The sequence below is a fragment of the Herpailurus yagouaroundi genome, unplaced genomic scaffold, assembly GCF_014898765.1.
Source record: "Herpailurus yagouaroundi ecotype Mexico unplaced genomic scaffold, PumYag 165, whole genome shotgun sequence".
Lineage (NCBI taxonomy): Eukaryota > Metazoa > Chordata > Mammalia > Carnivora > Felidae > Herpailurus > Herpailurus yagouaroundi.
In genome coordinates, this window is record NW_024412406.1 from 28,172,815 (window position 1) to 28,188,523 (window position 15,709).

At 39.8% G+C, this 15,709-nt stretch overlaps 1 protein-coding gene across 2 annotated transcripts in view; it reads left to right on the plus strand.

Moving 5' to 3' along the window:
- LYPLA1 (lysophospholipase 1) overlaps positions 1-15,709 on the plus strand; it is a 36,289-nt gene that overhangs the window by 5,359 nt on the left and 15,221 nt on the right. Inside the window, exons 1-3 of one of the 2 annotated variants that reach the window (XM_040487786.1) lie at positions 32-198; positions 1,140-1,171; positions 15,470-15,535. In XM_040487786.1, the coding sequence (XP_040343720.1) occupies positions 130-198; positions 1,140-1,171; positions 15,470-15,535 (167 nt within the window). In that variant the 5' untranslated portion in view covers positions 32-129. Of the gene's footprint in view, positions 1-31; positions 199-1,139; positions 1,172-15,469; positions 15,536-15,709 lie in introns of those variants that run through there. The other variant, XM_040487788.1, reaches the window with a different exon arrangement.

Here is a 15,709-nt window from a genome sequence, read left to right on the forward strand (position 1 = left end):
TGGCGCGCACGCGCCTGAGCGCGCGCCCGGAGGGGCGGGCCGGGACTCGCCGCTCGCACGCCCTTGGGCCGGGGCCGGGCGCCCGCTCTCCGTTCCGCCGCCGACGCGCGCCGTCAGTCGAGCCGGTGTATGTGCGGCAATAACATGTCTGCCCCGCTTCCCGCCATCGTGCCCGCCGCCCGGAAAGCCACCGCTGCGGTGAGTGGCGGCGGCCAGGGTTCGGAGGGGCCCGCTCGGCCCGCCGCCGGCTGCCGCCTCTCGCGCGGGGTCGGCGTCGCAGGCCGGTGGGCGACCGGTGGGTGGGCGCGCTCCGCCCTGCCCCTCGTGGGGGTGGGGGGGTGGGGAAGAGCGGCTTGGCGCGGGCGGAGGGCGCGAGCGGAGCGCGCCGGGGTCGCGGCCGGCCCGGAGGATTCGCCTCCCTCCCGCTCAACGGCCCCCGAACCCGAGTCCTCCGCATTGCGGAGCGAGTGCGGCCCGCCGGCCCCCCCGAACCCCCCCCCCCCCCCCCCCCCCCCCGTCCCAGCTTGGGGACAGTGGCGTTAGCGGACAAGCGCCTTAACACGAGGTGGCTTTCTAACATGCTTCTGTCTCATTTGTGATGAGGGAATGCTTTATTTTCTTACCTCGCACTCTTGTTCTAAATTAAAGAAGTTTGAAGATTTCGTGTCTCCCAAAACCAGAGGTGCTGTTTTTTGGTTTTGTTTTGGTTTTTGTTTTTTGGGTTTTTTTGTTTGTTTGTTTGATTTTTTTAGGAAACTTGGGTATGAGGATCTCAAACTTTTTATGCCCGCCCGGAAGTTCCTTTTTGCGATGGAAAAATTCGGCACCCTATGCGAAGCTTGCATGGTTTGACTGGAAAGAGACAAAGTCTTTTTCTTAAAATGGGTGGACATTCGCACCTAGGAATGTCTACTTGGGACCTCTTTTAAGTGCTAAAACGCCACCTTGATTGTCTTAGGAACTCGGGGAGAGAAGTTAAAGATTTTCGTCACTTAAGAGGTCTGTAGAGATTGATGAACTTGCTGAAGGCAGTGCTCTGTGATTGCGGCATCATCCACCGTAACCGAGGCCTCAGTGTCTAACGCTTCTCTGTGGGTCTGTTTAGGCATTGCTTATTAATTTTCCCTCTTCTCTTTTAGGTGATTTTCCTTCACGGCTTGGGAGATACAGGGTAGGTACCGCTGGTAGTAAGAGTAATGAAATGGGGTTATGCAACCCTACTTACACCATCAAAGGTTTGTTTAAGGCCTCGAGGATTGTATAAAAAGAAGATTGCTGTTCGTCCTGCTTCTTACAGCCCAGGAATAAGATACAACCTTTTCATTTTTGAATTTTTCTCTCATCATCTTAAATTTGTCATGTTTCGTCTCCTGTTTCTGGAACATATTAAAATTGCAAACTCTTCTCTGAGTTGCTGGGGGTATTTGGATGCAAGAGATCGGCGGAATGTTTGTAGAGACAGCGTGCAATTGAGAACTTTCTCCAGGAGTTAAAATTGCAGGACGGGCTGAGAAGTAGTTGGTTTTGATAAGACACATAATAGCAACGTGAGGTCTACGGTGTTCTGATTGAGAGCTTAGAAGAAATCAGTTGAAGTGCAGGGGAGAACACGCAAAGATTTATTTGGAGGCTGATGAGCCACATTTTGTTGTGCTAACTTTAGTCACATGATTTATCTTTCCCTTAGGCTTTTTCTGTATTGAGAGGTGTGTGTTTTGGAAAGGTGTTTTTTTTTTGTTGTTGTTTTGTTTTTTTTTTTTTTTTTACTGTTTTGTTTTATTTTTGAGACAGAGAGAGTGCGAGGGGGAGAGGCACAGAGAGAGGGAGACACAGAATCCGAAGCAGGCTCCAGGCTCTGAGCTGTCAGCACAGAGCCCGACGCGGGGCTCGAGCTCATGAACCGGGAGATCATGACCTGAGCTGAAGTTGGATGACTGCATCAGCGAGGTGCCCTGAGAGGTTTTTGTTTTTAATGTAAAGCAGTGATTATCGGGGGCACGCGTCTGGCTCAGTCAGTAGAGCCTGTGGCTCTCTCTCGGTCTCAAGAGTGGTGAGTTCAAGCCCCACATTGGGTATGGAGCGATAAACCAACCAGTGATTATCAATTTGAAACTTGGGCAAAATTACAGAACTGGAGGAAAACTGAAGATAGATAAATTTTGGATAAAGTAGCCAAAAACCATTAAATGTTCTTTCCAAGGAGGTGTTGGGCTAGATGAATTGTTAAAAGTGACTCCTAATATTCTTTTATGTCTACTAAGTGGAGGTGCAGGACACATACCTTGTATGGAGCTGGGGAACAGGTTGCAGGACTCTTTCTGGCAATCATGTTGTCTTGTGAAAATGACAGACTTTTTTTTTTTTTTTTTTTTTTAACTATTATTTAACTGAAGAGAGTCTCACAGCTCTTTTACAACCAATCCCTGACAAGTCAAGGAGGAACTTGCTACCCTGTAACTTTCTCTTTAAGGAGATCCAGGCCTAAAGAATCAGTCCAAGAGAAGAAAGCTTCAGTGTAGGAAGATTCTCTGTAGACCCCAATTTAGCCAGATTCCATCCATGAGCTGAAGTTAAAGACTGACAATGATGAAGGAAATGTGAGATTAAAATTACCAAGAGCATCCAGGCATCTTGACCAAGAATTAGGTTTATGTAAAAAATTAAAGGTCTCCAATTCTAAAAATACTTCATGAGATAAAAGCTGACTCTAAATTGGTCCCATGAATACTTGGTGAAATTCAGAAGCAATCAATCTGACAAGTGGCAATTTAATGTTTAAAATATGGGTTAAATTGGCGGATGATGGGGATTAAGTGATTTTGTTCGTTGCTATAAAATTGGGCAGGTTTTGCCTTTTTTTTTTTTTTTTTTTTCCTTTTTCTTTTTGGTTAAGACTTTTGTAGAACTAGCCAAGGTATACTGTCTGGTAACATAGGTCTCCAGGTCTGTGTCTTTTAGATTCCTCATGAAAAAAATGGTGACCAAATATGATTGGAAGACCCATGTAATTCTATATTTTGACAATTCTAATATATAATTTCCCCCACGTTTTTGTTTCTGAGATTGGTGCTCATTTTACTACACGTGTGTTTATTGTGGTGGTGATTTTTTTTTTCCCCCTTAAAAAGCTGTTTTTTTCAGTGGTGTCTCTTATTTAGATTATGTCTTACTGTCCAGGAAATATGAAGTGGCATATTGTCCTCTTGAAAAATTTTCTAGCATATGCACTAGCATGTTTAAAATTCTGAAAAGTTCTGCTGTAAAGAAACACCTATGATAAAATGTTGCTAATAACATGTATAATAAACTGTGAAACTAGTATTCAAAGAAATATGTTTTAGACTATACTGTATGGTGTGAGATCACAGATTTCCTTCTAAAATAAGAGTAGCTGTTAGGATTATGAAAATGTTATATTAGTATTGTAAACAAATTCAAACTGTAAATATGAGAGGAGAATGAAAATTAGTTGAAATCCAAAAACCCAGAAGTACTTATTTTTGATAGCAATTTAAAAAATGTTGCATTTTGAAGTATTTTCAAATTTGTGGAAGAGTTGCAAGAATAGAGATTGCTCAATACCTTTTACCCAGATTCACTAATCTCTGTCTATTGAATAGGTTACTATGTTTGCCGAACCCCCTGAGAGTAAATTGCAGTTATCCTGATTCTTTATTTCCAAACCCTTTAGCATGTATTTCCTAAGAACAAGGAGAGTCTTTTATGTAACCCCAGAACAGTTCATCACGTTTGGGAAATTGAACACTTAATATCATTGTCTAATGCAAGAGTTATTCAAACTTTACCTGGTGATACGTCCTGTTCATTGCATCATGTCAGCATGCAAATGATAGCATTTGTCCCCTTGTTGTTTACTTGGATCACTTGAGCATGATGGCATTTTCCGGGTTTCTCTACTGCAGTTATTGTCCCTTTGTAGTTTAAAAAGCAACTTGTAGGGAGATACTTTGAGACTTTGCAGATTGTACATTAAGCTTTCACCCAATGTTTTTAGCATCCGTTGATGATTCTTGCTTGACTCAGTTGTTAATATGATACGATTTTCTAAGTCTGTCACTCTGTATGTTTATTAATTTGCCCCTACCCATTTTTTTGTGCGGACTATAAATTTAGGGAACGGCATTTCATCATTGTTACTGTGTTTTAAAATTTTTAGCTCTTTGAAAACAACTGTAAATTTACATAAATGTTTAACAGAAGTAGTATTTAGAGCTCCTGATGCTCTTCCTCTCAGATTACCCAGTTGTTAACATCTCTGGAACAATTGGGACATACTGAAGAAGTACTGCCTCATTACTCTATAAAATTTCAGTGTGTATCTTGTAAGTACAGGAACATTCCCACATCACCACAGTTAACCATCAATCAGGAAGTTAACATTGATCATCAAATATCTTGCTTTTGTCATCACATTTTTCTTGATTTGACCCAATCATGTCTCTTACGGGCCCAGGATCCAATTCAGGATCACATGTTACGTTTAGTTATCATGTGCCCTTAGTCTCCTTCAGTCTAGAGCAGTCTTTCCTTGTCTTTCATGACTTGACACTTTTTGAGAATACGGGCCAATGACTTTGTGGGCTGTCCTCAGTTTGGGTTTATGTAATGTCTCTGACTTAAGCCTTTTTTGACAAAAATAACACAGGTGTTGCTGTGTTCCTCTCTATGGATTGTATCAGACACATACTGTGTTGGTTTTTGTTCACTGGTGATGCTACATTTTTTCACCTGGTTAAGATAGTGTTTGTTCCATTTCTCCACAGTAAAATTAATAAGTGTGTTTACTTAAAAATATTTTGTGGGGAGATGTAGCAGACTATGAGTCTGGAGTTCTTTCTTGTCCGGCAAGAGAGCAGATGCAGAATTGAAAGGCTAGTGTTCGGGAGGAGACAAGAGCCCTGAACAGGGGTTTTGTCTCTGGATTTATTGAGCTCATAAGATATTACTCACGTGGTGAACGTGAAGAAAACAAGATCTTACACACGTGAACGTGGAGAAAATAGACAGTAATCATTAACTTGTGTGGAAGAAGCAAAGGGTCTGGAGGGCAAGTGGAGTTTGTAATCAAAGAACAGTAGTATATTGGTGTCAGATGGACAGTAGTTTCCTGCAGGTGATGTAATAAGCTACTCCTGACCCCATTATAATGTCCTGCTAGCTATCCTCGGGTGCTTTCTCCCCCATGGTGGCGGCTTTCCACTCTAAGCTTTTTTCTAACCCATTTATGTAAGTAGAACCTATTTCCCCACAGGGAGATGCTTCGATATTATGAAAACATGTTTCTCGCCAAATTTTCACCTATGGATTTAGTGTCCATTAATGATTCTTGTCCATACCTATTATTGTGAAAGTTCCAAATGATGATCTTTTCAAAAAATCCTTCATTCTAGATTTATTCATTGGCAACTCTCCCTTCTCCCTTATTATGTATACATATATTCATTTATTCATTTTAAAGTGTCAAATCAGGACAGACTCTTGGATTGCTGTTTTACTCTGAGGGTTACAAACTTAAATCTATCATATTTTTGACGTCAAATCATCTTGTAGTTGGCTAGCGGGAGCCCCTTCAAGCTGCTCTTATGGGACATGTCTCCATCATTCCTTGAACACTTCCCTGCTTTCTGATACAGCAAGATCTGTTCCAGGATCATCTTATATTTTTCCTACTTCAGTCCTGGGACTCAGCCATTTTTTTCAAGAGCTCTGGTTCCTTTTCGTAGAGTATTATTTAGGAACCTAGATCTGAGTGCCGGATGTGCTTGTTGAAGGAATCGTTACTTCTAGATCCTTTCCGTAGACAAAACTGGAAGTGTAGCTACATAACATACATGTGTGGACACACATCTATATCAGTTTTGAAATTTACATATATTAAAATTTGGGGCTTTATACTGATTTCCTCCAGTTCCAGTCAGCACCACTGGGATTATGCTAGCCTTCCCTCTTTCCGTATTTGTAACTCCATAAGAAACCTGGCTTCTGTTCCGCAGTTTTGGTCAGTAGTGCGTTTTGGCATTGCCTCATCACCCCTCCAGGTGCCCCAGCCCACAGCTTTGCTTCATACATGGGAACCACCTCCACACCTGACCGCCCCCCTCGCCCCCACACAGCTGAACGTGACACTTGAAAGCTCAGTTCCAGGGAAGGAGAAAAGGCCAGGTGGAAAACTTGGCCCTCTTCATGTAAACTTCCCTCCATATGTTCCAGGAGTTACTGGTCTTTATTACCAATCTACATGAGAATTTTCTAGGCTGTGGAGATTTTAAAGCTTAGAAAAGAAAGTTTCAAAAGAAAAAAAAAAAAAAGACGGGGGCGCCTGAGAAGCTCAGTCGACTAAGCAGCTGACTCGATTTCGGCTCGGGTCAGGATCTCATGATTCAGGAGATCAAACCCTGCATCGGGCTCTGCACTGGTAGTGCGGAGCCTACTTGGGATTCTCTCTCTCCCCCTCCCTCTCTCTGCCCCTCCCCTGCTTGCATGTGCTCTCTCTCTCTCTCTCTCTAAAAATAAATAAACATTAAAAAGACAAAAATAAAGTTTCAAAGACAAATGTTTAAGTAGATTAAGTCTTAACTGAGAGATCAAGTAAGATCAAAAATAATATTGAATTGGCAACATGGGTATATTTTGTGACCGTTCATTTGCAGGTCTTTTTGTAATCAAGAACTAAGAGAATTATAGAGTGGGATTTGGGGATCATTTAGTTACAAGGACTAGAAAACTGTTCAACTAGTTTATACAAAATTTATGGAAGGATACAAGATAGCTCATTAGCATATAAGCTCCAAGAACGCAAAGATTTTTTTTAATTTCATTGAAATAAAAGTCACCTGAGAACACAGGTTTTTTCTATTTAACTTAATACTGCATCCTCAGGGCTTGGACGCTACTGGATACGTAGAAGAACTAAGTGTTGAGTAGATAAATAAATGAATGAGGAATTAAGGGGCAAGACCTATAATGGGAATTAGTCACCAAGTATATTAAGTTTCCCAGGGCTGCCATAGTAAAACACTACAAACTAGATGGCTTAAAGCCACAGAAATTTATTCTGACAGTTAAAGAAGTTAGGAGTCCAGTGTCAGGGTGTCAAAAGGACTACAAATGCTCCCTGCAAAAGCTGTTGGGGAGAACCCTGTGCCTCTTCCAGGTTGTGACAGTTCCTTGGCTTTTGAGAGTTACTTCCAGTCTCTGCCTCCCTCCTCACATGACCATTTTGCTGTTAATCTGTGTACTTTCCTCATTTATTTTCTCATTTCTAATAAGGACACCAGTTGCTAGATTTAGGGCCCACCCTAATCCTAATAAATCCCATCTTGATCCTTAACAGATTACATCTGCAAAGAGCCTATTTCCAAATAAGGTCACGTTCTGATGTTCCAGGTGAACATGAATTTTGGTGGGTACTATTCAGTCAACTGCATGCACCAAAGTGCCTTTCATCTCTCTGCTTTTCATCCCCTTGTGGTCTCTTACTTTTGCTTCTTTCTGTGTATTTGCACAATTTCCTCAGCTGACACATTTTTCTGATCAAAATGGACCACCCCAGCTCTGACTTTATATCAACCCTAATTCTGGTGTTCAGTTAAGAATCTGACCCCATCTTGGGGCACCTGGTAGCTCAGTCAGTTAAGCGTCTGACTTTGGTTCAGGTCATGATCTCATGGCTCATGAGTTCGAGCCCTGCGTTGGGCTCTGTGCTAACAGCTTGGAGCCTGGTGCCTGCTTCAGGTTCTGACTCCCTCTCTCGCTCTGCCCCTCCCTGGCTCGAGCTCTGTCTCTGTCTCTCTCTCAAATAGAAACAAACATTTAAAAAAAACTAAAAAAAAAAAAATCTGACCTAATCTTGGGGTACTTGGGTGGCTCAGTTGGTTGAGCGTCTGACTTTGGCTCAGGTCATGATCTCATATCTTGTGGGTTCAAGCCCCGCATCGGGCTCTGTGCTGACAGCTCAGAGCCTGGAGCCTGCTTCAGATTCTGTGTCTCCCTACTCTCTCCCCATCCCCCACTCATGCTGTATCTCTCAAAAATAAGTAGACATAAAAAAAAAAAAATGAATCTGACCCACCTTGGGTCATTTTGCTCTTAGCCAGATAGTTGGTAAGACTCATTAGGACAGATAGGAGAGATTCTGTAACTGTGATGTGCTACTGGGACAGGGATGGTAATAAGTAGTGCTTCTTGTACAAACCTGGAATCTTTGTTTTTAGTTCCACACCATATTACTATGGAGTAGTGAGCATAATGGAAATAGACTTTAGTTACTTTGTTGTAGTCTTTTCTAAAAGCACAATTGAGAAATAAAATAGTGTGAATTTGTGATATTTCTTGGGATATGCCTGGAAATTTTTTTTGGACTCAGAAAACCTTTGTATGTATATGTGTGTGTGCATGTTTTGTTTTCTTTTTCTGTTTCAAATAAGTGAAATATATTCTGATTGATCTAGGTTTCTGAACAGTAGATTGTTCATTTAACTGAAGCTTTGTCTCGACTTCTTGAATCTTGAGGTTTCCACTGACTTTGAAAATTAACAAAAGGACTGGAAACAAGTTGGCCATACTTTTGTATAATTCAGTTACAGTCAAAGATCTTTAGGGGTACCTGGGTGGCTCAGTCGGTTGAGCATCTGACTTCGGCTCACGTCATGATCTCACAGCTCATGAGTTTGAGCCCTGTGTCTGGCTCTGTGCTAACAGCTCAGAGCCTGGAGCCTGCTTCAGATTCTCTCTCTCTCTCTCTCTCTCTCTCTCTCTCTCTCTCTCGTCCTCCCCTTCTCGTGCTCTCTCTTTCTCTCTCTCTCTCTCAAAATAAATGGTAAATTAAAAAAAAATTTTTTTAAGAAAAATAATAAAAATAAACATTCAAAGAAGATTTTTTATAAGCGATGGGGAGATTATGGATGGGAAAACTAAGGACTAGAAAAGCATTGATTCTCATACTTTAATATGCATAAAAATCACCTGGAAGGCTCAATGTGGTCCCCACCACCAGAGTTTCTGATTCACTGGGTCTGGGATGGGGCCCGGCAATTTGCATTTCTGACAAGTTCCCAGATATTATTACTGATCTGGAGAGAACACTTTGAAAGCCACTAGTCTGAGCTGTCTGTATCCACGCTTCTACATAGAGGCAGAGTTGGACTAGAACTCAAGATTTCTGTTCTTTTTCTCATAAGAGTTCTTAGTATTTCTTGTGTAGAAGAGTGGTTGGCAAACAGTGGGCCACAGTTCAGTTCTGGCCTGCCCCTTTTTAAAAACTTCTTCAGTTGTTAATGTTATTTATTGAAATATGATTTGCATATCATAAAAGCAACTCTTTTAAAGTGTACAATTCCATAGTTTTTAGTATATTTACAAAGTTGTGGAACCATCACTAAGGTGTTAATTGCAGGATATTTTCAACATCCCCCAAAGAAATGGTACACCCCTTAGCAGATATTCTTTATTCCCTTCCCTGGCAACCACTAATCTCCCTGTGGTTTCTATGGATTTACCTCTTCTGGATTTCTCATATAAATGGAATTGGACAATATTTGACCTTTTAGTATGCATTCTTTCACATAGCATGTTTTTCAGGTTCATTCATTTTGTGACATGTATCAGTACTTTATTCCTTTTATTCTCAAATAATATTCCATGGAGTGATAGCCATGTATTGATCTTATGAATATACCATAGTTTTTAAATTTATCAGTTGATGAACATTTGAATTGTTTCGTCCTCTTGGCTGTTATGATTAGTGCTACTCAGAACATCCATGTGCAAGATTTTACATGAATATAGGTTTTCCGTTCACTTGAACGGTTGCTGAGTCAGTGGTAACTGTTTAACCCTTTGAGGAGCTCCCAGACCGTTTGTTGTCCACAGTGGCTGTACCATTTTCCTGTTCTTCTAACAGTGTAAGAAGGTTCTGATTTTTCCACATTCTCACCAGTATTTGTTATTCTCTTTCTTTTGGATTATAGCCATCCTATCGAGTGTGAAGTGTTTGGGTTTTTAATTGCATTTCCTAGTGACTGATGAAGTTGATCATCTTTTCATGTGCTTATTTGGCCATTTATATATATTCATTAGAGAAATATCTGTGCAAGCCCTTTGCCCATTTTTAAAACCAAGTTGTCTTTTTTCTTGTTGATTTTTAAGACTTTAAAAATATATGCTAGGGTCTCCTGTGCAGCTCAGTCAGTTAAGTGTCCAACTTCGGCCCAGGCATGATCTTGCAGTTTGTGAGTTCGAGCCCTCCATTGGGCTCACTTCTGTCAGCTCAGAGCCTGCTTGGAATCCTCTTTCCCCCTTTCTCTCTGCCCCTTCCCCACACTCGTGCTCTCTCTCTCTCTCTCTCTCAAAACTAAAAATAATAATAATTAAAAAATAAAAATATATTCTAGGAGAGTCTGGCTGGCTTAGTTGGAAGAGCATGTGATTCTTGATCTCAGGGTCGTGAGTTCCAGCCGCACATTGAATGTAGAGATTACTAAAAATAATAAATAAACTTAAAAAAATAAAAATAAAAATATATTTTAGATAATGGAAACCTCATGTATGTGATTTTCAAATATTATCCCCCAATCTAAGGGTTATCTTTTCACTTTCTTGATAGTGTACATTAAAGCACGACAGTTTTAATCCTGATGAATTCTAGTTTATCTTTTTCTGTCTTTGGTTACTTGTGCTGATCATTCCATATCTTTGTTGCCAAGCTTCCCCAATTGTTAATCTTTTACTACATTGTGCAACTGTGCATGCATTCAAGCTCTTTCTCTGTCTCCATATGTATATGCTCATTATCTAGTAATCAGAACTTTTTTTTTTTTTTTTTTTTTTGAGGGAGAGAGAGATACATGGCCCAACTGAGGGACAGAGAGAGAGAGAATCCCAGGAGGGGCGGGGAAAAACAGAGAGACAGAGAGAGAGAATCTGAAGCAGGCTCCAGGCTCTTAGCTGTCAGCACAGAGCCTGATGCAGGGCTTAAGCTCATGAACCGTGAGATCATGACCTGAGCCCAAGTCCGATGCACAACCAACTGAGCCATCCAGGCATCCCCTAATCCATTCAGGTTTTGCCAACTTTCCCAACTATGTGTTTCCTTCCTGGTCTAAGATCCTTTCCAGTAATTTGTGTTACTTTTAGCTATCATGTCTGTTATGAAAGTTTATTAGTCTATCTCTCATTTCCTTTATATATAGATGGATATATATATTTTTAATTTTTTTAATTTACCTCCAAGTTAGTTAGCATATAGTACAACAGTGATTTCAGGGGTAGATTCCTTAATGCTCCTTACCCATTTAGCCCATCTCCCCTCCCACAACCTCTCCAGAAACCCTCTGTTTGTTCTCCATGTTTAAGAGTCTCTTATGTTTCCCCCCTCCCTGTTTTTATATTATTTTTGCTTCCTTTCCCTTGTGTTCATCTGTTCTGTGTCTTAAAGTCCTCATATGAGTGAAGCCATAGGATCTTTGTCTTTCTCTGACTAATTTCACTTAGCATAATACCCTCCAGTTCCATCCACGTAGTTGCAAATGGCAAGATTTCATTCTTTTTGATTGCCAAGTAATACATTGTGCATATATACCACATCTTCTTCATTCATTCATCGGTGGACATTTGGGCTCTTTCCATACTTCGGCTGTTGTTGATAGTGCTGCTATAAACATGGGGGTGTATGTGCCCCTTCGAAACAGCATACCTGTATCCCTTGGATAAATACCTAGTAGTGCAATTGCTGGGTCATGGGGTAGTTGTATGTTTAGTTGTTTGAGGAACCTCCATACTGGTTTCCAGAGTGGCTGCACTAGCTTGCATTGCCACCAACAATGCAAAAGAGATCCTCTTTCTCCGCATCCTCGCCAACATCTGTTGTTGCCTGAGTTGTTAATGTTAGCCATTCTGACAGGTGTGAGGTGGTGTCTCATTGTGGTTTCGATTTGTATTTCCCTGATGATGTGTGATGTTGAGCATTTTTTCATGTGTCGGTTGGCTATCTGGATGTCTTCTTTGGAGAAGTGTCTGTTCATGTCTTTTGCCTGTTTCTTCACTGGATTATTTGTTTTTTGGGTGTTGAGTTTGACAAGTTCTTTACAGATTTTGGATACTAACCCTTTATCTGATATGCCATTTGCAAATATCTTCTCCCATCGGTTGCCTTTTAGTTTTGCCGATTGTTTCCTTCGCTGTGCAGAAGTTTTTTATTTTGATAAGGTCCCAATAGTTCATTTTTGCTTTTGTTTCCCTTGCCTCTGGAGATGTGTTGAGTAAGAAGTTGCTGCGACCAAGATCAAAGAGGTTTTTGCCTGCTTTCTCCTTGAGGATTTTGATGGCTTCCTGTCTTACACTGAGGTCTTTCATCCATTTTGAGTTTATTTTTGTGTATGGTGTAAGAAAGTGGTCCAGGTTCATTTTCATAGCCTTTATATTTTTAAAATACAGAGCCTTACCTTTGTATATTCTGTAGAATGACCCTTAACTTAGTTTTAATGTTTTCTCATGACTGGGCTTGTGTCATGTATTTCTTTTGGCAACAGTTTGAGATATACCGCACAATTCACCCACTTGAATTCTGCAGTTCACCCTTTAATATATTCACAGAACTGTGCAGCCATTTTTATTCCAAAAAGAAACCCTATACTCGTTATCACCCTGAAACCCGTATATTCTCAGCCATAGGTAACCACTATTTTCTATACCTGTAGATTCACCTATTCTGGACATTTCGTATAAATGGAATCATATAACATGGTCTTTTGTAACGGCTTCCTTTACTTAACCTAATGTTTATAAGGTTCATCCATGTTGTAGCATATGTTAGTACTTCATTCCTTTTTCTTGTTGATCATATTTCTTTGAGTAGAATTGCTCGTTCATATGGTAACTTCATGTTAACCAGCAGTACATGAAAATTCTGATTTCTCCCCATCCTCATTAACACTTGTTTCTGTCTTTTTTTTTTTTTTTTTTTTTAAGATTTTAAAGTACATCCAACATGGGACTCAAAACTTACTACAACCTTGAGATCAGAGTTTACATGCCCTGCCGACTGAGCTAGCAAGGCACCCCTTGTCTTTTGATTATAGCCATCCTAGAGGGTGTGAAGTGGTATTGTGATTTTATTTGCATGTACCTAATGACTAATAATGCTGAGCATCTTTTCCTATCCATGTTGGCCATTTGTATATCTTTGGAAAAATGTCTTTTCAGGTCCTTTACCTGTTTATGTCTAGGCTGTCTTTCTGTTTGTGGGTTTTAAGAGTTCTTTATATGTTATGGATCCTAGACCCTTACTGAATGTATGTTTTGCAAATATTTCTCCCATTCTGTAGGTTGTCTTTTCACTTTCTTTGTAATGTTCTTTGAAGCATAATGGTTTTTAATTTTGATGATTTTTTTTGAAAATTTTGTTGTTGCTTGTGCTTTTGGCATCTAAGAAATCATTACCCAATCTAAGGCTACAAGATTTCCATGTATTTTCTTCTGGGAGTTTTATAGTTTTATCTCTTAGGTTTAAGTCTTTTGAAATTGGGAAGTGTGAGGCCTCCAACCTCACTCATTAAATTTTTTTTTTAATGTTTATTTATTTTTGAGAGAGAGACAGAGACAGAGCACGAGTCGGGGAGGAGCAGAGAGAGAGGGAGACACAGAATTCAAAGCAGGCTCCAGGCTCTGAGCTGTCAGCACAGAGGCTGATGCAGGGTATGAACCCATGAACCGTGAGATATGACCTGAGATGAAGTCAGATACTTAACCGAATGAGCCATCCAGGTGCCCCCAACCTTACTCGTTTTTAAGATTGTTTTGGCTCTTCTGGGTCTCTTGCATGTCCAAATGAATTTTGGAATTGGCTTGTCAATTTCTGCAAAGCCAGCAATGATTCTGATAGAGATTGCATTGACTCTGTAGATCAGTTTGTGTGTACTGTCACCTTAAGAAGATTAAGTTTTCTGGTCCATGAACATGAGATGTCCATTTACATAGATCTTTAATTTCTTTCAACATTTTTGTAGTTTTCAGAGTGAAGTCTCATATATGTACACACACACATGAACTCACATATAAACACACATTTAGGGGCGCCTGGGTGGCTCAGTCAGTTAAGTGTCCAACTTCGGCTCAGGTCATGATCTCGCAGTTTGTGGGTTCAAGCCCCACATCGGGCTCTGTGCTGACAGCTCAGAGCCTAGAGCCTGCTTTGGATTCTGTGTCTCCCTTTCTGTTCCTCCCCTGCTCATACTCTCTCTCTCAAAAGTAAATAAAGATTTGAAAAAAATTAAACACACATTTACACATGCAAGCACTCCTACAACTCTAGAATAGTGCCTGACTTAGTGTTGTTATATAAGTGTAAATATTACTACAGTTGTTACTGATTTTTCTATATGCCTTTAACACTTTTGGGAGAGGTGTATTAAAATAGAAGAATAGTTAATACAAAAGCATTCAACATTTTTGTATTTGTTTATTTAATTTTAAATTGTTTTTTTAATTTTAAGTAGCCTCCTTACCCAACATGGGGCTTGAACTCATCACACAAGAGTCACATCCTCTACCACCTAAGCCAACCAGGTGCCCTGCATTTAACATTTATATCTGGACTATTTCACACAAAAAATGTCCTAAGTTACTTTTTAAAAATTTTTTTTTAATTTCTTTTTTTTTTAAAATAAGCTCTGGGCCCAGCATGGGGCTTGAACTCATGACCTAGGGATCAAGAGTCCGTGCTCTACCAAATGAGCCCAATAGGCGCCCCTTAGGTTACTTTTCTTTTATGCTTTAATAGAAGTAACATGTAGGAAGTATCAGTTACGATGTCAAGTGTAAACAAGTAGGTACTGTATGTATGTATGTATAGTATCCCATTTTTGTAAAATCTGTATCTGTTGCTTAGGTGTTATGCGTGAAAAAAATCAGAAGGAAGTGCACCAAAAGATAACTGCTTATTTGCAGCTAGAAGGATTGTGATTTACTGTTTTATTTTTTTTAGTTTTTCTCGTATTCCATTTTGAACACATATAATACACACAAGGAAAGAATGTTAATTAAAGTTATTTTCATTAGAGTAGAAGCATGTAGAGATATTAGACAACTGATTTACTTCTGAGGTTTCTTCCATCATATAAAATATGATTTATATTATCTGTCTTGTCTACTTTGTTGTGACGTTATAGAGAGATAAATATACCTGTATTTTGTAAATAGTAAAGCCCTGTGGAAATCTGTGAAAGAAAACACACTGCTCTTCAGAAATCAGGAGAGTTCATCTTTATTTGTAGACAAAGCTTAGTAGCCTTTGGGTTGTTGTGGCGTTTTAATAGCATTGACGGCCCATACTTTTATGGTATTATAAAGAGCTACATTTATCCTTGCAAGTTTTTTAAAGTACTATTCCGTTACTAATTTATTGGGATTTAAAACAGTATCTAATGGCATTATTCACATAATTTCCCTCCAGGCATGGATGGGCAGAAGCCTTCGCGGGTATCAGAAGTTCACATATCAAATATATCTGCCCGCATGCGTAAGTATTTTAATCTTTACATTTGTGAGTCAGAATCTGGAGAGGAATCATTGTGATACCTTTACTTTTCTAGAAAAGCATTTAAATTATATTTATATAATTTATTATATAATTTATTATATATTATATTATATATCATATATATTATATTATATATAATATATTATATATATG